Source organism: Dryobates pubescens, chromosome Z (assembly GCF_014839835.1).
Source record: "Dryobates pubescens isolate bDryPub1 chromosome Z, bDryPub1.pri, whole genome shotgun sequence".
Classification (NCBI taxonomy): Eukaryota; Metazoa; Chordata; class Aves; order Piciformes; family Picidae; genus Dryobates; species Dryobates pubescens.
In genome coordinates, this window is record NC_071657.1 from 33,530,383 (window position 1) to 33,554,516 (window position 24,134).

Genomic DNA, 24,134 nt, shown 5'->3' on the forward strand with positions numbered 1-24,134 from the left:
GCATGTACCAAAAATCCAGTCACTTGTTTCTATTGTTTCAAAGCAATTCCTCAGGTGCAAATTGCAGCTTATATGATTTTGATATGTGCTTTTAAAAATGCATGTGCTCCTTTATTATCTGTATGGTCTTCCTTAGCAGTAGGATACATACTTTACATATTCATGCTAGTTTCTAAAAAAGAAAAATTCACATTTTGTACATTTTTTTTCTTCCAAAGATTTCAAGAAGAGCAATTTCCCCTGACAGAGTGGTTTAAAACAGGTTTGGTTTGGTTGTGTTATTTTTGGTTGGTTGGTGGGTTGGGTTTTTTTGTTTCAAACTTTGTATTGCATTGTAACGCAGTACTGACTGCAACACTTAACTTGCCAAATCCTGTAGTACTTATCTGGGCAAATTTTCTCGTAGAGACTTTTATGTGCCCTAACTCTAGCTACAGGATTTAGTTCTATAAATGGTCACTTCAAATCATGAGTTTAAATGGTATATATAAAACCTTTCAAACAATATAAAGGCAATAGATCTAGTAGTGCACGATTGCAATCCCCTTCTGATTGGAATATAGTAATGAAAAGGTGTTTCATTCAGCTAATCTGATAATCTGAGTAAAAACTTTGTGTATTAAACTGAATCCTCTCCAAAGGTATCCCCAGTTCAACAGAATTTCCATTCATTCATTAATTACATGAGGTGTTCTTTTAATCATCAGCAGCTTTTGAGCAGAGCCTTTCCCACAGTGGCTTTTATAGGAGACTTCTTATCCAGTTCTCCCTGGGGAAACTTTCTGTTTGTATATGCACAGCATTTTTTGTACCATTTGACATTCTCCACAGGCTCTGCTTTTCTGAAATGTATTTGAGCCAGAAGTAAGGGTCGTTCTTGAAGTGATGTGTCCAGAAAAGGAAATGATCTCCACCTCTCCTACAGGGGCTGGATTTTCCTCATACTTAAGTTCCAATACTGCATCATTCTAGAAAGTAATCTCATTCTGGGGGAGAGAAGGAATATCTATTCCTTCAAGCTGTGTTATTCCCACACTTCCTTTTAGTGTGAAATAGTTTTTCTTGGCAGATTCAAGACTACTTTATGCACACTGCCCCACCAATCAATGGCTTGTCTATCACATTCTTCAAGGGTAAGATAATACCACTCAGCAGTCTTTTATATGTTCTAAGTTTCTTCACAGCCATTTATTTGTTGTTTTTCTAAATGTACACATTGTCTTCTCTTGCAGTTACATGCAAATGTAAATGACATTAAGTTGACCTTCCGAATCTTTCACATTATGCTAAGGATCAATTTTCTCTTCTTCTGCAAATTACAGAAGAAGATATCCTGGTCTGTCTTGTTTGTACTTCCTGAATATTTTTGCTGATAGCTACAGTACATGATTTTTTTAAATCATTGGCTTTTTTTTCATAGTAACCACAGTAACTTCTTTTTTTCAAATTCCAAATAGTTGTTTTGAAACAGGTACTAATAAGTAGAATCTTGTATGGTTGTCTGCTGTCTATATGTTTTAGGTGGGATCTTGTCAGATAAGTGAGACTGCATAACTGACTTCTGTCTGTGCAATTTTACATCACTACGCATTTGCCTTTCAGCTTCTCTTTCCTTTTCTGCTGCTTGCTTTTTTTGCCATCAATTTGTAAACTCACAGTCCTGCGTTTCTCCAGGTTCAGCAATTCTTGGAATAACTCTTTCACATTGTGGTTCATCTTGGCAGATGTCTCCATGAAGGCACATTTCCACTTCTTAGCCATGGCTTCTCCTTCACTGCTGTCCACCTCTCGATTCTGGCTCTCGTCATTTTTATTCCCCACCAGCATTATTGGAATGCTTTCTATGTCTCCTTTAATCTGACATATTTGTTCATAGATTGGTTTGAGTTCCTCTAAAGACTGTCGGCTAGTGATAGAGTATACCAAAATGAAAGCATGTCCTTTAGAAATTGAAAGACGCTGCATGGCTGGAAATTGATGGCTCCCTGTAGTGTCAGTTATCTGCAAAGTGCATATGCTCTTATCACAGCTGATCACCTGCCGATAGGTGTCTTCAATGGTCGGGATGTAGCTCTCTCTGAAAGTGCCCTTCACGAATCTCAAGACCAAAGAACTTTTGCCCACTCCACCAGCTCCAAACACAACCACCCTGTAATCGTTGCTTTGCTCAGGCATTTTTGTTGGTATGTTAGTCACTCAGGTGGAGGGAAAAATCTAGGAAATAAAATTACAAAAACAGTAATGCAGACATTAATACACACATGTGTGGAGAGTAAACTTTGTGATATCTTTCTAAAAGAGAGAAATTAATGAAAGTGAAGGTAAAACAGTATCACAGTATCACCAAGGTTGGAAGAGACCTCAAAGATCATCGAGTCCAACCTGTCACCACAGACCTCATGACTAGACCATGGCACCAAGTGCTACGTCCACTCCCTTCTTAAACACCTCCAGGGACAGTGACTCCACCACCTCCCTGGGCAGCACATTCCAATGATGAATGACTCTCTCAGTGAAGAACTTTCTCCTCACCTCGAGCCTAAACTTCCCCTGGTGCAGCTTGAGACTGTGTCCCCTTGTTCTGGTGTTGGTTGCCTGGGAAAAGAGACCAACCCCTTCCTGGCTACAACCACCTTTCAGGTAGTTGTAGAGAACAATGAAGTCTCCCCTGAGCCTCCTCTTCTCCAAGCTAAACAACCCCAGCTCCCTCAGCCTCTCCTCATAGGGCTTGTACTCAAGGCCTCTCACCAGCCTCACTGCCCTTCTCTGGACACATTCAAGTGTCTCTATGTCCTTCCTAAACTGAGGGGCCCAGAACTGGACACAGTACTCAAGATGTGGCCTAACAGTGAGTTACAAAATTGCTTATTGCAGTAGTAAAGGTAGGGTTTGCAATCCAGCCTAGTCTAACAACAAAAGACCTTCTTCATCAGTTCATGTGAATTTCAGTATTCTTACTGGATTAACATCTCTAGGGGGGAAGGGGGGGGTGTGTGTGGGGTGTGTGCTGGGGAGAAAGAAGCAAGGCCAAGTCCCAAAGTCCCAAAGAAATTTTAGACTCTTACTTACTCTCCTGTATCTTGAACTAGTCTTTTCAAATCATTGTCAAAACACACAGGAATACACATCTATGGCAGTCAATCACTCTAAACGGGCTTTCTCTTCAGTAGTTAGGCAATTTATTTTCAGTCCTGAGTAACACCTAAGACATATTTGTAGCTTATTCAGCAATAGCACCGAGTATGCTTTATTTCTGACTCTTGGAAGTATGTGCCCTTATTCTATGTGCTTGCATTTCAGGGCAAAGAGTACCTCTTGGTAAAGTGAGATTGCTCATATTCAGTCTGCCTTTTCATTCTAATCTTTATTTCACAGCAGATGATATTTGACTGGAGACATGCTACATTTATTGGAAAGATTGTGCAAGTGTCTGTAAAGAGTAAACCCACAGTATTTTTCTGGTTATTAAATAACAAATATGGTCAAGGTTTCACAGTGTTGAAAGATATAGTTGGTTTAGAATTAACTGAAATAAATGTGAAACTAAATTTGTTCTCTCATGAGCAAGAGGTCATTAGGTACACAGGTTGTACAAATATTTTTTATGTTTAGTGAGATTTATGCAGATAAACACTAAAAAAACCCAAACCACCCCCAAACCTCCTCCCCCCACCCCAAAAAAAACCAACCCAACCACCCAAAAACTTAAACACTGAAAAGAGTCCAGGATGTTGTTAATTTTCAGACCAAAACTAGATAAATAGAAAGTATATGTGGAGCAAACTTCAAAATTTGTAAAGATACAGATGTGAGTGAATTTATACCATGCCAACCCACAGTGAATTTTGTGCTTCTGCATCATTGATGCTGCTGCTGCCTGTGCCAGTTAGATTAAAGCTATGGCCACCCATGATGCACTAATGTCTCCATTTTCCTGTTCAAGTCTAACCTGATTTTGTTTTTCCTTCTTGTTCAGGGCATCCTATTCTGTCCTAACATCTGAGTAAGCTGAAAACACTAGTCTTTATATAATGCATTGGATGAAGACTTGTACTTCCTCATCTGCAGTATTGTAGGCAGAATAACCAGTGCAACTAGGAATACTGATCCTGAGGCATAGTGGAGAGCTGTCACAGTTCTGCCTACACAGCCTGGCTCCAGGCAGAAGGCAGCTTTGTCCCTTCCACCTCTCCTACGCTGCAGTCACTGCCACTCTCAGAGACCTGTTTAAATATAGGAAAGATTGATAAATAAGAGCATTCCTCTTGAGACCCTGAAGCAAAATTGTTCTCTCTGACAGCAAAATTCAAGAAATGGAAAGAAGAGTAGTCCCAGAAAACACTGGTGTATGTGTTTACATAAAAGACAAAATCCTCTAAGGAAGAATAAAAATGGGTGAACAGCTCGTGCCATAGAGAAAACAAAAAAAAACCCAAACCAATGTAGCTAGCAAGAAATGAGAACAGAGGAAGCTCAAAGGATGCTGTTCCATTGAGAACAAACCTGTACTTAAGAGCTGCAAACACGCAAATTCAATAGTCATAGAGCTTAGAGCCATGACTGTACAGAATGAGTTACCATAAGAATTGTAGTTTATTACATTTTGAGAGCCAAAAGGCAAGAGAGAAAAGCATGGATATTTCACCTCAGAAGCAGAGTAAGCACTGCAGAGTCAGACAGTATGTAGCCTAGGAACTGTGAGATGATGAGAAAAAATGCACTCTGAAAATATTTACTATGAAAATCAGTGAAATACAAAGTAGAGGAATAAAACTTTAAAGATAACTGAATTGTACTCTTGCTATGTTAAACTTCATGCTTTCAGCATATTCAGAAATCTCCAAGAAAACTGGCACATATGGTTGCCCAAAAGTTAGAGCAAACTGAAATGTGGGTTTTATTGGCATTTAGTATTAGACATCCAAAAAGCTTCTATGGGAGGCTGAAATGGCATGATAACAGCCTTCAAATACATAGTAAATGAATGCAAAGAGGCACAGCTTACATTTGTAGTAGAAAAATATGGAATTAATGGGTTTATATTGTAGAAAAGATTCACATTAGACAATAGTGTTAAGAAGAGCCCACAGGTTGTTTAGGGGGATGTTGCAGATTGCCTTTAAAAAAATATAATAAATCACAGGATCATTCATTCTGAAAGGGACACAAGGACATCTTGGGTACACTCTGTTGGTCACAGTAGAGCCAGCCACAAAACCAGACAAGGTTGTTCTGTTCTGTCAGGTTTTGAAAATCTCCATTCTTTCCTACAGCTTCTCTGGTCATCCTTCTCCACTGCTAAATTACCCTCAGCATGATTGTATCCCAACTTACTTTTCTTGCCCAACTACTTGTATCCCAACTTCCTTTGCTTGCTACTCATCCCATCATCCATTGCTGTGAAGAGTTAGCCCTAAAGATCCTCAGTCTTACCAGGAAAAGCCATAAAGATTGTTTGCTTTTTTACTGTTCAAGAGCTGGCAGCAAACAAACCAAAAAGTTCATGCAAGCTTTTTTTGGTCACACCAGAGGAAGGTTTTCCTAAATATTTTGTATAGTGTGGTTATATTCCCTGAATGGATCTAGTCAGAGATTCTCCTACAGTGAAAATAGTTCTGTGTGACCATGATGCACTTGTACTCAACTGTGCATTTGTTAATGTTTTTCATACCACCCTATTGGTGTATTGGTTTTTAATTTTTCTTAAAAATACACTAACTAAAACAAACAATGGGACAAAATACAGTACCATATTGCCTCATCAGCTTTCAATGGTCTAGACAATGTGGGCATGGAAAAATTAATTTGAAAGAATCCAGTCTTTTCAGAGGTACAATAAACTATGTCAGTGAAAATGTACTGTGACACATCGGTTTAACAAGATTATACTGACTTAAAAGGCAAATCATTTTCCATAGCAATACATCCATACCCTTCACCTTTTTTGTGGTTGCGAAGTTCAGCAAGTTATTGAGTCTCTGCTGACTCAGCTCTGTTTTCCACAAGTGCTCCAGCATCACAAGGCTCAGATTGCTCTAGCTCAGCTGCTGAAGGTAAGTTCAACAGGTTACTCTATGTGACAAAAGGCTGTCTCCAGATCAAACTCAGCTACAGACCTTTACACTGGTGTGCATTCTTTTGTTAGCTGTTTCTGACACACCAGGTGAAAGAACTTCTGTTATGACAAGAGGAGCAATTTAAGCAATTTAAGGGCTAACCAATTTTTAATGTAAAATCAGTTATTTTGGGTTTAGTGATTAAAAAAAACCCAAACCCACTAAATAATGCCCAAACAAAGTATCTCACATTATATATTATTCTCTTGGTAGTTCAAATTCTGAATCTTTGGGTGATGCTGAATGTGGTTGATGTTACTGATCCTCTGTTTAGCCACAGGATCTCCATAGTTATCTCTCATCTTTAATAATTTTGTATAGTCTATTTTTTCTACCAATTGTATTTATGACCTGCTGCCTGTGTTTGCATTCACACCATTAATAGCATATGCAATAAAAGGAAAAAAGGTAGAGGGAGTATCAAAAATAACTTCTGAAAATTAATCTACTGGAATACTTACCCCAAGAGTAACATGAGGTTAGACTCACATTTGATTCACAAGCTTGTACTTGAAGGGAGATGCAGAAAAAAAAATTGCTCAATCTCCTGTCTTTCTGCGTTTTGGTTTTGTTGCAAAATATTTTTACTATGTTTGCAATGTTATGCTTCCATGAAATGTCACAGGTTGTAGTTGTTTGGGTTTTTTAAATTAATCTCTTTTAGGGTAGCATTTATTTTAGAACAACCTGATTCTTCCTCTGCTGTCTGCAGATAGAGGCTTTGACTGCGTCTTAACTGATTCAGTTCTTGAGGTTTTATCATGTCCTCCTGAGATGTCAGTCTGATATGCCATACAGCAATTGTCAGATGCTGTGTATTAATTTCCTGAAAGCTTTTTCCTCAGGCAAAAATCAGCTCATGCCAGTCACTGGTTTTATTCTTTAAAAAGGAAACAAAACAAACCAAAAACACCAAAACACACACACACACAAACCCACAAACAAACCACAACTAAGATGTCTTTGTTCATATTGTCAATGTTATGATGAAAATCCAGTAAATCACAAGCAATGCATTTAGTTTAAAATCTTGCACGAAGTTGAATTATCAGTCCCTCAGGCTATCCATTGATGACACCACTATGCAAAGATAAAAGGCACAAAGCAAGGAACAATACCAAATGCATTTACAGAAAAGAATGGATTTCAGTATGGTTGTAAGGTTAGTGGCCACTTCACCATATCAAATGTGAAGAATGTACACATTATTTACATTCAAAATGAAAAGACAGTTAAGCAAGGGTGTTTTACTTGTGGTCTACTTTCTATGCAACTACCATTTATCTATTTCTTCACAGGATTTTCACCATATGAATATGAACTTAAAAAACTGGGATTTTCCTAGAATAGTAGAATAGCAGATTTAACTTGGAAAAGGCCCTTAAGATAATTGAGTTCAACTGTTACCCACCTCTACCAAGTCTGGTGCTAAACCACCACATGAATCCATCTTCTAAACATCTCCAGGGATGGGTATTCAGCCACCTACCTAAGCACCCTATTCCAGTGTTTAATAACCTTTCAGTGAAGAAGTTTCTTCCAATATCCAGTATAAACCTCCCATGGTAAAACTTCAGGCCATTTACTCTCATCCAATCACTCCTTACCAGGTAGAAGAGATTAACCCCCTCCTCACCAGAACCTCCTTTCAGGTGGTTGTAAAGAGCAATAAGGTCTCCCCTAAGCCTCTTCTTTTCCAGACCAAACAATCCCAGTTTCCTCAAATGGTTATTTCACCTTTTCTCCAGGCCCTTCACCAGCTTCTTTGTTCTTCTCTAGACACACTCCAGCAATTCAGTGCCCTACTTTTAGTTTAAGGCTGCAAAAACTGAACACAGCACACAAGGTGTGACCACACCAGTCCCGAGTACAGGGGCACAAGCACTCCCTGGTCTTTATTGTCATATTATTGCTGATGTAGGCCAATATTAACATTATTTTAAATTAACACTGGAGGATCTGAAGAATTGTGTTTCAAACTAACAGCAATATTGCATGGTCAGTGAACATCAAATCTACTTCAAGATTTCCACCAATGAATGGCAAAGCATTGATGTAATGGTTTACTGAAAGAAAGCTGATCTAATGTCATATAAAGTACCGTTATCACAGAAAGGAAGATGAGTGCTGTTCCTGTGACCTAGGACCTAGGTCAGCAAAGACTTTAAGAAAGTGCTTGAACTGTATACAATTTTCTAATCTGTTTGTATAATCTGGGCTTAATGGTAGTCTTATTGAATATTGTTTCTAAATTCTGCATATGTATGTATCATTCATGTGATATAAATGCTGCTTACAGTGGAGAAAAGATTAAGAAAATTAGTGATGTAGATGCATGGGAAATAGTCAATATTGTTTCATGTTGTCAAAAGGGCCGTTAACTATAGGATATAGAAAGCAACCTAATAATCTCACATCTGTGTAGAGATTACCAGGTGTAGCCATGAAAAAAACCCAAACATTTGATGGACAGAAGCTTATGGACATTCAAATTTATTTTCAGAATCAATAGAAAGGTTGATGGCATAATAGGCCATGGCAGAAAAATGACAGAGAGTTGTTCTGAAGTATAGTAAAGTAGTGGTTCAGTCTGTACAAAGCTGCAGGAGACTGAGACAGAGAAGAGAGGCCTGCATGGGCAGAATGTCAGCAAACAAAGTGGGTGCTCTGGAGGAGTTTGGCACAAGTGCTCATAGCATTTGCTTTCCAATATCTTAAAAAAAAAAAAAATAAGGCAGGAAAAATAAACTCCTTCTCTTCACTGCGATCTAAAATGTATCCTGCATTTTGGGACAGATTCTTCACTGCGTTACAAATGCATATGCTGCACTAAAGATACAGTCTAAGTGGTAAGCCAAGATACCAATTTTTTGAGGGAGTTTCTGTGACAGGTTTTGCAGATTTCCTTCATGATGCTGGCCTAACATAGAAGAGTCTTTCAGAATAATTTACCACAGCTTTTTTCTGTATTTACAGATGTAAAAAATCTGTATTGTCCTAAGTACATCTCTAAGTATAGGTAGCAGATTCAAGCACCCAGGCAGTTCTATGGTCACAGATGCTGTGCTCTGCATTAGCAAGCTGTCATATTTTCAAGTTTTTCAATCGTTTTTCAGTGTCTCTTTAAAATAAAATTAAAAAAAAAAGCCATAAAACTTACCTTGTCAAGCAAATCTCTTGGTCAAACAAAACCCATGAACACCTAGCTGACACAGTATAACATCTTTACTAGATCTTGGGCATAAGATACAGCCACAAAGGCTGTGGCAGAAACAGCTTTAGTAAGCAAGATAGAACTGGAAAAAGAAAGGTGAGAAAATTAGGTCAGTTTTCTACAGAGGCAATATGTATTACGGGCTTCTGAAGCTAGATTTAACATAAGTGGCATTGTTTGTTGAAGAAAAAAGCAGGATTGCTGATGGAAGAATGAACAATGTAGAAAGGTCTGTTTCCCTTCTCTGCTGAAGGTTCATGCGCTGAAAATGCAGAAGACAATGGATGTCATCCAATAAAGAGCTTTAGAACCAGAAGCACACTTAAATTATTTGCCCTGTTGCTGCCCAAGGCCTTCTAGAATTAATCCTGGCATATACAGATATGTACTAAAGAACCATTTTACCATAAGACAAGATTCAGCATCATTGAACATGCTTACCACATGAAAAAAACTTCCTTTCGTGCAAGCAGTAATAATATAATGAGCTTACCTAGGCTGCACGGATTTCCTTCCTATTTGGTGGTATTTCCTTCCTATTTGTGGATTGGTTAATCTTACAATTTAAAAAAGATAATTTCATGACTCAGTTCATATTTAAATCCAGTCTTTGCTTTAGGCATGTTAGATATTTTATTGACTTAAATGGAGCTAATCATATTTATCCATCTTTTCAAGCACTTTGGTATACCAATATATCAGTCTTGTAAGTGCTTATGGTCAAAACTCAGTGAGAAGCAACTCAACAATATTTGTGTATGTGTAGTTAGGTATTTGTGACTTCACACACAGAAATAAAAATGTTGACATAACCAGCATTGTATTGAACTCTTTATGGGACTGATTTTTTTATTTTGTTTTTGAGTTTTCTTACCAGCTTACCAGACAAAATACTGTAATTTTTGCCCAGTTTTCAGTGGGTTTAATTTACCTAAATAAAGATGGAAAGATCACCTTTCAGGGTTTATGGTCACCTTTCAATATATAAGACATTGTCATTGGATAGAGAAGTAGGGGTATTAACTGCAATTCATCACTCATAAGTGCAGGATCAGAGACTCAGTCTGACCTGTCAGCTCTCTGTTTTTCACTAGGAGAATGGTGTTTTTTGGCAGATACGTACAACTTTTAAGTGCTTGATGAACTCCTGCTTCTCCAGACACCCACTAGGTAAAACAGGTGTCTTTGTATTCTGCATCTTGTGGAAAAAGGTATAGCTTTTCAGTTTTCATGAACAGAGAGAGTTAGAAATATAAAAAACACCAGAAAAAAATGAAGCAAGGAGCATTTTACTCCAGAGGCTTTGGATGCTAAACTACATACACTGTGAGATTTAGGATAAAAATTCCAGCATAGGTGAGAAGGTAACTCCATGTGAATATGTTTTATCACATAGAAGAACCATATGACTTAAAAAGACTGTTTTCTACCCAACAGAGGAAACTACAAAAGACCAGTGTCCCTTTTCCCTTTCCATTGCAGTCCTCAATGTAAATTTGAGGCGATTTGCACAAATCTTCTGTAGAAGAGAATTAGAGGTTAAGTGTTTCTGACTTACGAAAATAACTAATTTCACTAATTTTTCTTGCTAGGCTGGAAACTGTAGCTTGATTGCCATGTTGATCAGCAGAACACTTCCAGCCCAAATAATACCTCGTTCAAAACAATGTTGCTTACACTCAGAATGTCAGTATCTATCTTGCTGTACTAGCTGTTCACACTATGTCCTCCAAACACCCCATCAACCACATCTGGCAACTGTGTAATTTATCATGATAATGGTTGTTGTGGCAGGGTTCATTTGTTTATTTTCTTTTTCACTTCAAAGTGTACTTTCCTTAAGAATGAATTTCAAATTTCAAATGAATTTTAGGATTTAAAAAAAAAACAAAACACAACAAAACAAACAAACAACTGAATTCTGTCCTTACTGAAATATTTTTTAATTTTTAAACATAAAAGGTATTTCATACTAATCTTCACCACTGCCCCAGCTTTCAGTACTTTCTATTCTGAACTAAGAAAGGCAGATTTAGGCTTTAGGGTAGTTTATTCTCAAATCAGATTTATTTTCATTATAGCAGCAGCCAGAATTATAAAAGCTATGTTCTAAAGATTAAAAAATACTTTCTCAGTAACACTTGAGAGCATTTAAACATTTGAATGAACAAAATGTAATTGTAATTAAACTGCAATGTTTAGGTTACTGATAGTAGCTAATATGTGATTATTTTTCGTAGTCTATAAAAGCTGCCAGTCTAAATTTGTTATTTATTTTATTTATTATTTATTTTTAAAATAAATAAATGAGGGAAAATCTCCTGTCTTAGCTTCACATGAATTTTAAGTCATAACTACTGGATAATTTGGGAAGGAAATGCTTTCAGTCCAGGAATAGATTTGCACTTTCCATATGGTTGCTTTACTGCATATATATTTCAAATGAGGATGTCACAGGTTGTCATAATTTCATTGACAGTTCTTCAGATTCAACTGTAAATTAATTCCATTACCTGAAGTTAGGTTGAGGGTGGTTGCATTTTGCTGCCATAGTATGTAAAGTCCTGCACAGTGAAAGAAATCAGAGACTAATTTTCATGTGAGACACTGAAGTCTAACATTCAGCTCAAATATACTTGCTTGAGAGGAATGCTTCCTGACCTCAATGTGAGTAGAAAAGTTTGTTTGTTACAGACCTGACACATCCCTTTTGAGCTTTTTTGCTCATCTTCCTTTGATATTAATTTCAAGACTTGTATTGTTTTGGCATCTGAAGCCAAAACAATATCTGTGTTCTCAAAAAGGAAAAATAGAACTAATTTGTCAGTTCATACATAGACTTGCATTGTCACTGGGTAGATCTTTTCCTTTCCAGCAGCACAATAACATAATTTAATGCATGTTTTAACTTCTGTGCAGCAATAAGAATGCAGGGCATGTAAGGAAATGATTCATTTAAAGGGGTAAGTAATATTACTGATGTATGTATTACTGGAATGAACCTTGTGTAACAAACCAAAGCTCTGACAGTGAATTCTATTTCAGTTTAAGAGTACAAATGGCCCCATACTCACACTAGAGTGGGAGCTGAAACATTCAAATGCAGCTTATTATATATTGCAAAATAATTGACTGAGGTACACTGTGAATTGAAACCAATCCAATGAGGTATCTAAATCAAAACCATAAAAAGACAAGAAAAGGATGAGATTACAAGGAGAAAGAAGTATTGGAAAAGGGAATATGGAATTGAATGTAGTCACTCTGTAGGAGCATTTTTTAATTAGAATACTGATTATTGTGGATTTTGAAAATTAGCTAAGTTTGAGGCAAGAGCATACACTGTCACAATGGAAATTTAATTCTTGTTTTTCACATATAATAGTGGGATCTTTACAAGGGCAGGTGTATTGGTTAACACAAATGAAGGTTATCAGATGATTCCCAAAGGAAATTAGAAAGAGCACTGTTAACAACTTCGGGAATGGCATTATCAGCTTATATATTTTCCACTATTTTCCTTATTACTACAGAGATTGCAGTGCTAGTGTAAAAAAATCTTGACCTCTCAGCCAGAAGAAGCCATGCCTCTGAAGTAAAATAATTTTCCAGAGTTCTTCTCCGCACTGTGAGGGATTATTACTCAGCCCGATGACTATCAAGGTCTATGTGTTTGCTAGTGCAAACAACCGTGCAGCAGAACATGAATCATGGTTCTTTGGAAATTTGTGTATATGAAGACACTGACCCACTTGCAAAAAGACTTTTTAGCACAGGCAACTTCCAGTGAAAATTAAGAATGCCCGTGCAGGCAATCATTTCACATAATCCCACCAAGTTCCATATGAAAAGCATTTAGAGACTTTTCTTTCTATTGCTTCTCAAGATGGTAATTTCAGAAACTTGCTGCTCTAATGGTTTGAAACCTTCCAGCCTTAAGTGTATTCACAGCCCATTTATACGCATTCATTCTCTCTTCCCAGGGATGAAGATAAATAGGTGTACATCACAATCATTCCATGGGGACATTAATTTGCAGCTGTGCATTTGAACCTCTTCCACGTTTGGACATTTCATCAAAAGCCTCAAAAATGTGCTGTGCAGTGTGAGAATGAGCACAAAATCTAGAAGGATACCACATTTCATAGCACCTGAACAATAGTACAGATGCCATTCTGCAAGAACTGGGCACTATCTCGTTTAGTAAGTACAGCTGGACCTTTGGGGGCAGCTCCTGAACACAAGCAAAGTCCTTCAAAGAGAAAAGTAAAAGAGGGAGAGAGGCGTAAGGAAGGAGAGAGGGGTAAGGGAGATGTTGAGAAAACCAAAATATCCCTCTGATGCTGACACAGTGAACTGTTAACCCTGGCAAAGGTATGACAGCAATCAGATGAAACAGCCTTATTTACGTGGACAGGTATGGGGATGCACATATTATATGCATATACATGCATGCTTTTATAAACAGACATATGTGCATTCGTGTATGACTAGGTACTCATGAAAACAAGATATTCAGAAAAAGCTTTGAAAATAAAGTATATTAAATCTTGTTGCTTCATTCTGGGCTAATCCAGTTGTGGCTGAGTGCCACAGCATATGGAGCATCTCACATTTCATGGAGAAGATAGCAAGAGAGAAAGTACTACCAAATCTGAATTTAGTCACTCACAGACCCTTGAGAACATCCTTCCATGATTTATTTTATTCCATTCAATTGAAAGAGGCACAGTTTACTGAATAAATAAAATTCACCAGTCAGTAGAATGCTGCAAAGTTGTGTTTGTTTCAAAGAAAGGAACACCTGGACTTATTTTACTCAAATTCAGCATTTGTGTGCTCTTCCATCATGAGTTAAAATGTAGTTTTCATTTAAAAAATAATTAATCTCTCTTTAAACTACTGCAGCAGCAGTATGAACCAGGACCCCCCCCCCCCCCAAAAAAACAAAGAGAGGTTATAAAGTCATTATGAGCATCCCAGCACCGAGGAAAATGTTGTTTAACTAGTTAGCATGCATTTGACCAGCTCCTGGCTGCCTTGTTAGCTGCAGCTGATAGCATGCCATAGCTGATAGCATGCCAGACCAGATCCTGCAGTCACTCACGCAAAACTCTACTGACTCCAGTAGAAATTTTGCCTGAGTGAGGACTGGATTTCACCCAAACTACATGAAGACATCTAACATACATGCAAAGTTATGATGATTGCAAGAGATGATGTGGAAAAGCATTAAAAAAAAATAAATATATTTAAAATTACCTCTGTAGGAACAGAAAGCTCCAAATACTTGTTCTTCAGTCTCTGCCTGTCATCGCACCAGCTGTTCACCCTCTCTGCCCTGGGTTTCCCCACGGGAAAGGAGTCCCTGCAGCTCTGTCGCCTCCTTTCCCTCTCAGACTGCTGTGGCTGCTACCAACCATGCACTCGGACGCTCTCGGTGCTCTGGAGGCTCTGCTTCTTTCCAGTCTGCTCCCAGCGTACCGGACGTGCCTAACGCTTTCTGTTGGCTTGACCGCAGCCTCCCTCTGCTTGTACGAACGGACCGACTCCAGCCTCTGCTGGTGCTACTGCCTAAATGGCGACTGCGAAGCTCATCTAGGCTTTTAACTGCCACCTACTGCATAATTGTGGAATATATGTGTGTGTGTGTGTGTGGATATATCTATATCTATATATATATACATACACATATATATATGCATGTATGTTTGTGTATTTTTCTGGCTTTATCAATAAATGTAGTAGATTTTTACAATCAGCCTTTAAATCCTCCAAACATTCAGTAGTTTATCATTTTAAACTGTGGTTTACATTCATCCAGGCTCATAATTCTCCCCTTTTTTCAGCACCTAAATGTGAATCAAGCCTGTTCCTTTAACTTTAAAAAGCTTACAAAGCCTTTCATGAAGCTAATCCCCAGTAGGCATAAACCAGCACAGCCCTATTTGAATCAGTGTAGCTGTGCTGATGCATCAGCTGAGAAATTCATCCCACAGGTCTAATAGTTATTCACAAAAGTACAGTAGATACCACATCATAAAAATAGCTTTTGTTCAACACAGCCCCTCAGTCATTTGAAGAAGATTTTTTTCCCTTTATTTTTTTTTTTCTCTTCTGACAGCAATGTAAAATAAAACTCTTGAGTTTTATGGGCAAACATAATTTAAGAAGGTACACTTTTTTTTTTTTTTCCCCTGTCCTCAGTGATGTGTTTTTTTTGTTGAAAAATCCAGAGGCAGGAACAAATGCATCTGTCTTTTTTCAAAGCAACTCCTAGAAATACTCAAGGATTTTCTTTCCATACTAGAAGTAGGTCCTACTGGAGATGTTTGAACTCCCACAAAACAAAGGAAGTGTAAGTACAGGGTATATCTGTGAATCTCCAGGGAAGGTGTGGGGAGATGCTACCCTCAGAACCTAGTAGAATGACTATGCAGCACCACATTTCCTTCAAGCTTGCAGCATCTAGCTGCATTGAGTTGTGACCTAAAAAGCCTCTGTGCCTATGCCAGGCAGCACTGCCCTGCAGAGGACAAGTTGCACCCAGCACCCTGGCACAGCAGCATTGAAAATGTTCTTTTCTTAATGGCCTGAGAGAAGCTGTAGTCAAGCAGCCAACTCCCAACAGCTGCTATGATTTGTTAAATGCCACTCTCAGTAGGAATGGCTTAGGTTTTTTTGGCTGGTTGGGTTTTTTTAATGAAAGATTCATTCATTGTGTTAACACTTTTATCAAATACAGAAACTAAAAGGTTTCTTCTTAACATATATGTCCTACACAAGTGTAAGCATATTGGGATACATGATGACTTGGACAATATGCCCTGAGGAGGTAATTTGCACTAGTGTGTTGTTCTGGTACAGACCTCTCGTTCTACAGGCTGCCAGGCAGCAAGCTGTTTATCAAGCCACATGCCTTTCCCGGCTGTAGTCCTGCTCCTAATGCCTGGTAGCAAAGCCCTGCCCTTGGTTTTGTGACCACCTCTTATCAATATCTTAATTCTATGACCTTGAAGGATTAGTTGATTGGTATCCCAAAGCAAAATACCATGGGATTATAATCCCAGCATCATAGCAAAATGTAATCTATAAAGTTTAAAACATTTTACAGGGATCTAGCCTGTGCTATTTCCTCATAGCTGGAGCGCAGAACCTAGCTCCACTTATTCACGGAGTATGCAAAGTGCTTCCACAGTTACAAACAATGCTGCTTCTCAGTAATTTTCAAAGCTAATAGATCTCTGTCTCCTTATTGCAAATGTGCCTTATAATTTTCTTTAAGAATAGCAGAAGAACCTGGTGAGCTTCAGAGTTACAATTTGCCCTAACTTCTACTCATTCAGTTTACAGTACAAGTCTGGGAGATTTTAGTTCTTGAACCCTACTCCAAAAGGATGGATGTTCAAACTTTAAAAAATATACCTTTTCAAAATCCTGATTCTTTCCAAAATTGAATTTACTTCAATTACAAGTATCAGTACCACCTGTTGTAAATCTTTACTTACCTGTCCAATGAACTAAATTCTGGCATCCACAGGTACGTACCTGCAATGACAGACAAAAGGCACAGTTCTACAGCTTTCACCTACGTTCTCTCCAATCAAAATCTCCATGAGATTTTTCCAAGCACAGTGACAGATCACCACACTGTTATACATTGTAAAGGATACTTGCATAGGATTTGCCTTCTTAGATCTGCTAAAAAGTACTGCAACAGATTCAGCCCTCAGCAATGGTTTTGTAATGGTGATGCTTTCAATGCAGTTTTAAAGTGTGCTGAACAAGGCAAGCTTCCAAAATGACAGGTGTGTCTCACCTCTGCATAAACACAGATTAATTACACATGGTGCCAACAGTGAATCCCACAGATATAAGCTGCAGTCACTCCCACACAGGCCGGCATCAGCACAGTAGGATAAATATACAGAATACAGAATTAACCGGGTTGGAAAAGACCTTTGAGATCATTGAGTCCAACCTATCACCGAACCTATCACCCAACACCATCTAATCAACTAAATCATGGCACCAAGTGCTTCATCCAGTCTCCTCTTAAACATCTCCAGTGACAGTGACTACACCACCTGCCTGGGCAGCCCATTCCAATGGGCAATCACTTTTTCTGGGAAGAATTTCTTCCTAACATCCACCCTAAATCTCCCCTGGCACAGCTTGAGACTGTGTCCTCTTGCTCTGGTGCTGGTTGCCTGGGAGAAGAGACCAATTCCCACCTGGCTACAACCTCCCTTCAGGTAGCTGTAGACAGCATGAAGGTCTTCCCTGAGCAACCCCAGCTCCCTCAGTCTCTCCTCATAGGACTTGTGCTCCAACCCCTCACCAGCTTTGTTGCCCTTCTCTGGACACACTCCAGCAACTCAACATCTTTCCTAAACTGAGGGGCCCAGAACTGGACACAGGACTCAAGGTGTGGCCTAACCAGTGCTGAGTACAGGGGCACAATGACCTCCCTGCTCCTACTCGCCACGCTATTTCTAATGCAGGCCAGGATGCCACTGGCCTTCTTAGCCACCTGGGCACACTGATGGCTCATGTTCAGCCAGCTGTCAGCCAGTACCCCAGTTCTTCTTCTGCCTGGCTGCTCTCCAGCCATGCTGTCTCCAGCCTGTAGCACTGAATGGGGTTGTTGTGACCAATGTGTAGAACCCAGCACTTAGATGTGTTAAATCTCATGCCCTTGGACTCTGCCCATCTGTCCAGCCTGTCAAGGTCCTTCTGCAGAACTCTCCTACCCTCTAACAGATCAACTCCTGCCCTCAGCTTGGTGTCATCTGCAAATTTACTGATAATGGACTCAATCCCCTCGTCCTGATCGTCAATAAAGATATTGGACAGGATGGAACCCAACACTGATCCCTGGGGGACACTACTAGTGACTGGCTGAGCAGAATGCTGCTGTCCAAGCCACAGGCTGACAGCTTGGACAGGAGTTTGGTATGGGGGACAGTATCAAAGACCCTGCTGAAGTCCAGGTAGACTGCATCCACAGCCTTCCCACATCCACCAGGCAGTCACTCGATCATAGAAGGAGATCAGTTTGGTCAGGCAGGATCTGCCCTTCCGAAATCCATGCTGGCTGGGCCTGATCCCTTGGCCATCCTGGAAGTGCTGTGTGATTGCACTCAAGATGACCTGTTCCATAATCTTGGTCAGGATGACAGGTCTGGAATTCCCTGGCTCTTCCAACCAGCCCTTCTTGTGGATGGGCATCGTGTTGGCCAGCTTCCAGTTATCTGGGACCTCTCTAGTGAGCCAGGACTGCTGAAAAATGATAGCTAGTGGCTTGTTGAACCCATCTGCCAGCTTTCTCAGCACCCTAGGATGGATCCCATCTGGTCCCATGGACTTGTGGGGATCCAAGGGGTCTCAGCAGATCCCTTACTGCTTCCTCCTGGATCACAGGGGAACTATGCTGCTCCCTGTTTCCATCTGCCAGCTCAGGAGGCCAGTTGTCCAGAAGACAACCTATCCTGCTATTAAAAATTAAGGCAAAGAAGGTGTTAAGTACCTCTGCCTTCTCCTTATCTTTTGTTAGTATATTCCCCTCCATGTTACTGTCCTTGCCCCTTCTTTTTGCCATTAATATATTTGTAAAAGCATTTTTTGTTGTCCTTCACAGCAGTGGCCAGTCTAAGCTCTAAACGGACTTTTGCCTCTTTAATTTTTTTTGCTATATGACCTAGCAAAATCCTTAAACATTTCATGGGTGACCTCTCCTTTTTTCCAAAGATGATTCACCCTCTTTTTTCCCCATTCAGAAACTTGTTGTCCATCCAGGCTGGCCGTCTACCCTGGCGGCTCATCTTCCAGCACATTGGCACAGACTTCAAGATTTCTTTCTTGAATTAGGTCCAGTCCTTCTGGACCCCTTTGCTTTTAAGGGCTGTTTCCTAAGGTACCTTCTGAGTTAGTTCCTTAAGTAATATAAAGTCCACCCTAAGCTGCAGAGAGGTTGCATTGCTCTGAACGCTGATGTTAACACACAACAGAGTGGACAAGGTCTGTTCTCAGTCAGGAACTGCCTTTCTCGCATGGGACCTCTGCTCTGCAGCTCTGAAATACATACCTACGTGCCGCTCATGTTATTTAGTGGAAGACAAGGTGCAGAAGACAACGGAACAAAGCCCTGTGAGACTACTTCTATTACAAATTTTTCTCACCACAAAAAGTCTTAAGAAAGCTATAGGACTGATAAGTTTCTGTGATGTATCCCAAGCTAGACAGGGAATTTAAAGAACAAGAGTCCTCTTTAGTAATCAAAATATGAGCTGCATAAAGCTTGAGTGCACATTTAGTACAGATTTGCATGTTCATTGAAGGTACAGCTTCTGAGTTAAAATGCAATTCATGGCCCATGTATGGCATGGAAAAATGAGAGTGTCTTCCATTTCCCTGTAAGTTTAAGGTATAAAACAGTTGCTCACTTGTAAAGATTTTCTTTTTGCATGGCAGAACATAACCTTGACAAGGAACAGACAGCAGAGAACAAGGATTAAGTTCAGTTTTGTCTTTCTGGGGATAGCTTTGCTGGGATTATCATCTGTTTCTCTGGATATTTTCAGTAAATCACACCCTGGCTAAACTACATCCTTCTCTTGCATACATGGACAGTTAGTCTTAGGCTTTGAAATGTCTTAAAGAAATCTAGGTTTTCCCTACAGCTATCCTTAAAAATGGCTCTTGCTATAAAGCTCTAAAAATACCTTGTTATCATCCCATACTGTATTTCTGAGTTTCACTCAGAGTTTCACTCAGAAATGAACTGTTGAATTATTTTCATTAGCAGTATGTGGGACACTACAAAAGACCTTAGCATACTATTTTTCAAAACTATTCACTGGGGGTTTTGTCCAATAGGAAGGAATCCATCTTATGAAAAAAAAATACTATTATTGTTTTTCCCACCAGATGGTGAAAAGTGGATCTGGTAGCACCCTGCACTTGGTGAAGAAATTAGATTCCTACTTTGTGAGGATGATACAACTTTAGCTACAGGACCAGTTATCACAAAGGCTGTAGTTTGCATTGTGCAGCTCATTTGAATCTTAGGCAATTCCTACAATTTCCTGGAAAGGAAGCCTAATTTTCATGGCCTTTTTTAGTGCCCGCATACAATTGTGAAGCCTAAAAAAAAAAAAATCATAAAAATAGATAACTAGCAAGTTACTACTGAGCATAATTTTGAAAATATAATAATCAAATTATTTGCTGTACTTTCAGAATTTGAATTGGGCACCACAGCCCAAACACAATGTACTGGAGCATGTGACTAGCTCTGGCAGAATTAAATCTTCTGTATAAAGCAAATGTGACCAAAACTCACACACAGTGTATCAGCCAGTCTTCCACACCAATGCCATGAGACAGTGGGGCCAAATTACTGGCAAGAGTAATTAAGGTTCTCATTTATGTTGAAGGAACTGTAGACTACCTTTTGATTCCATCTGGTTTAGAAATGTATCTTATATCTAATATGTCTTATATCTAATAAATGTATTAAATTTCTCATAAGTTTTAACAGTAAAGCCTCCTCTGACAGCCTGGCTCAAAGTGCAGTTCTTCTAGAGACGGGGGTATCTTATGCTGCAATAGTTTCATGCTCTGTGGGTAGATAGATGAAATACTAGGATTGCATATTGCAATCTTTCAGTTCATAATTTTGCAAGATAAGATTTTGTTGCACACAAAGGTACAAATAAATTTACAAACAAATAAATAATTGTTGTAATAATCCCCTGTCTAGCTCTTGGCTTGCAGTAGCTTGCAGCTACTCCACAAAAATACATGCCGCTCTTACAGACTATAGATGGAACTGGTAGTGTGGAGAAAACATTGTCAGGTTCCATAGAACACAATTTTCTTCTCCTTTAGATTTTGGTGGATTTCAGTCCATGCTTTCTCACCCAAACTAGCAATATGATGAACACAACTGCCTTTAGACACCTCTCTGACCTTCAGTTTCCATTATTGCCTGTATTACTCTGAACCAAGAGTTTCCAAGTTTTCACCTGCCTCCTGGTGGAAACAATGGCGCAAGAAGATATTTTTGCCTTATTGTCTGTCTGAGGGTCGTAACTTCAGGGTGTGCTTCTGAACACTTGCAAGCAAGCAGAAGTTTGCTCTTCACTTTCAGGAAAAGCAAGATGGGCCTTAATCCTCACTAGCTTCTCTATTGTCAAATACCATAAAGGTGATTGAAGGAGATTGGCTATTGACTCTATTCTCTAGTATCTGTTCAGGTACACAGAGTAGTGTGCTATTGTCACTGCAAAGTATAGCAGAGAGCAGTATTTAACATGATAATTTAAAAAACATATAGTGATAACATTTATAATAATGACCAAAGATGAACAGAAATCCAAAATGTCTTAATTGTGAAGGGCAAAGACAGGTTACATTTAACCAGTCATTTTTCACTAAATCATGCACAAGCACTTGAACCTGCCAAACAATGATTCAACATCAATAAATTGCATAGAACTACAAATACTGAACTACTGTGCTGTATTATAAATCCATAAGAAATATTTTATATTAAGAAGATTTTGTGAAAATTCTAAATCATTAAGAAACTTTTAGAACAAAATAAATCATTTTCATTAATTTGTGTAAGCGCCCATCACAAAGTACCCCAGATACATAATTAGTATACTAAGAAGAGTTTTTCCACTTGAAGATCAATACTCACTTCAAACCCCTCAGCATTTGATCTACAGTCATGTAGGCACACTGAAGAAAAACACTGTGAAGAAGGAAGGCTAAACTTGTGACTTATTAAGTGTAAACAAATTATATTAACCAGAAGAGTTGTTCATTAGTTTTAACTCTGTTAATCATGGGTGCAAATATATTACTGTATGTGAACCCTTTTTCGCAGCAAGAGAAGATGACATCAATGAAAGCAAAGAAGCATCAGAACTGCAGAACTGGAATTACTCTCTTCTTCAACATTTGCATGGACTGGTAGTCAAAGATTTAAATTCATACGAGCATAATCACTAAAAAATTAAAAAATTATATGGCCTACTTGCATTGTACCTTAAAATAATATTTTTTAAAAGGAAAAACAAAAAACATAACGGTGTTGTCCTTCATTTTATAATGTATACCTTTATCTTTTACCCCTTAAAAGGTGGACAGCCCCATTCGGGTTTTACAGAAGCTCATAAACCATTACAGGGCTCACGAAAACTGGGTGGCTGGTGAAAGAGTTATAACCACCTTATGCAACAGTATCAAAAAAAAAACCCCTTCCTTTACCATTAGCAGACAGGAGCTAAGTTATACTGTATAAGAAAATATTATTATTTATCACTAATATACTAACTTTATTAATTTTACAGCATGGTGAATATACATAACATGTTGTCATGGATTGAGTTGAACCTGCTGTAGTTACTGATACCACGCTGCAGTCATGCCAGCTGCAAACATGAAAATGCTACCTGGAGTAAAGTATCAGGGGTCTTGAATTTCAGACTGCAACATGGGAGACTTCCTGTTCTGGTTGCTGCTTCTGGGTTCTTGTGGGAATTGGAACTAGCAGGGTCTAAGTCCCCTTCAAGAGATGAGGCAGGTGAAAAAAGAAATGTTGTGCTTGTAAGTTCAAAACCATGGGATGAAAATTTTCTGGAATGTGTATAAGCAAGTTAGCTGTCTAAGACTGACCTGACCTTGCAGATAAGAAAGTAGAAACAATATTGAGTAGTGAAAAGAAAATGTGATTGTTAAATCAGTACGGCTGAAGATTTGGGGGCACATATAAGGCCCTCAAATGCATTAATAAAATGTGTTCAGTTACCACACTGGAGTCCATGAAAAATCTGCTGTGACAGGTTCTGGGGTGTTTGTCTTTTCTGCTGGGATGGCAGGGGACAAGAAAGGATAGGGGAGTAATTTTCTGGCTTGGGCTTTTGGCTCACTTGCTTCTGCTTGAAGTCACTTTGTGCTGTGCCTTTTCTGTAAGTATTCATTTTGTACTATGTTTATCTGATTTTGACCAGTAAACTCTTTTGGTATGGTTTTGGCTTGGTTTGGGATGGGTTTTTTGGTCTCAATCTCAAGTCTTTTTGAGTGTTACTTTTCCCTCACTTCTGTGTTGGGAAAATGGCCCGGTTAACCCATCGGTTTGGTTTGATCCATTTTGTCCTGATTCAAACCATCACACCTATTTTTGGCACCCAACTCATGGCACGAAAAACTGCTGTCTTAATTAATTAAGACAGTCAGATTTTGGCAGGAGACAGACAGATTTTGGCAGGGTTGAGAAAAAAAAAAGAGATAACAAGAGGATTCAATTAAGGCTTGAAGCTTTTCAAAAGAGTTCAATATATTTTTTTTCCTGTGCTGCGTTTGCTGTTCTGGGGTATTTGCTTTCTGCTGGCAGCTGGCTCTGGTGTGCTGGCATTCTGTATACATTCCTTCTGGTGATGGGCTTTAACTCAGGGGAATGGCTTAAAGGTCTGATGCTCATGTGTTGGATACCAGCCTGGACCCCAGGCCAGGGTTTTTGCAGAGCAATACAGGACTTTCACAAGAATATCTCTGAGACATCTGGCCCGATGCTGAATAATGATTAGTGGCAGGGTGTATGAGAATGTCTAAGTAAATTCTTAGAGCAGTGGAGTCCTCCAGTAGTTTGGAATTTTACCCCTGAGCAAGTGCAAAATCCTGTCAAGCTGGAGAAATGTTTGGAAAATGTCTGTTGTCAGACTAAGAGTTCCTGTGTAAAAGAAATCCTGGCAGTGTACTGGGGACTGGCGCATGCAGACTTGATGATCTTT

General features: G+C 39.0%; 1 protein-coding gene across 1 annotated transcript; it reads right to left on the bottom strand.

Moving 5' to 3' along the window:
• Positions 1–298: 298 nt before the first annotated feature.
• On the bottom strand, positions 299–14,917 carry DIRAS2 (DIRAS family GTPase 2). The gene is made up of 2 exons (XM_009901473.2): positions 14,593–14,917; positions 299–2,214 (listed from the first exon to the last, which is right to left on the bottom strand). The coding sequence occupies exon 2, from the start codon at positions 2,173–2,175 to the stop codon at positions 1,576–1,578; it is 600 nt and encodes a 199-aa protein (XP_009899775.1). The 5' UTR covers positions 2,176–2,214; positions 14,593–14,917; the 3' UTR covers positions 299–1,575.
• Positions 14,918–24,134: the final 9,217 nt, after the last annotated feature.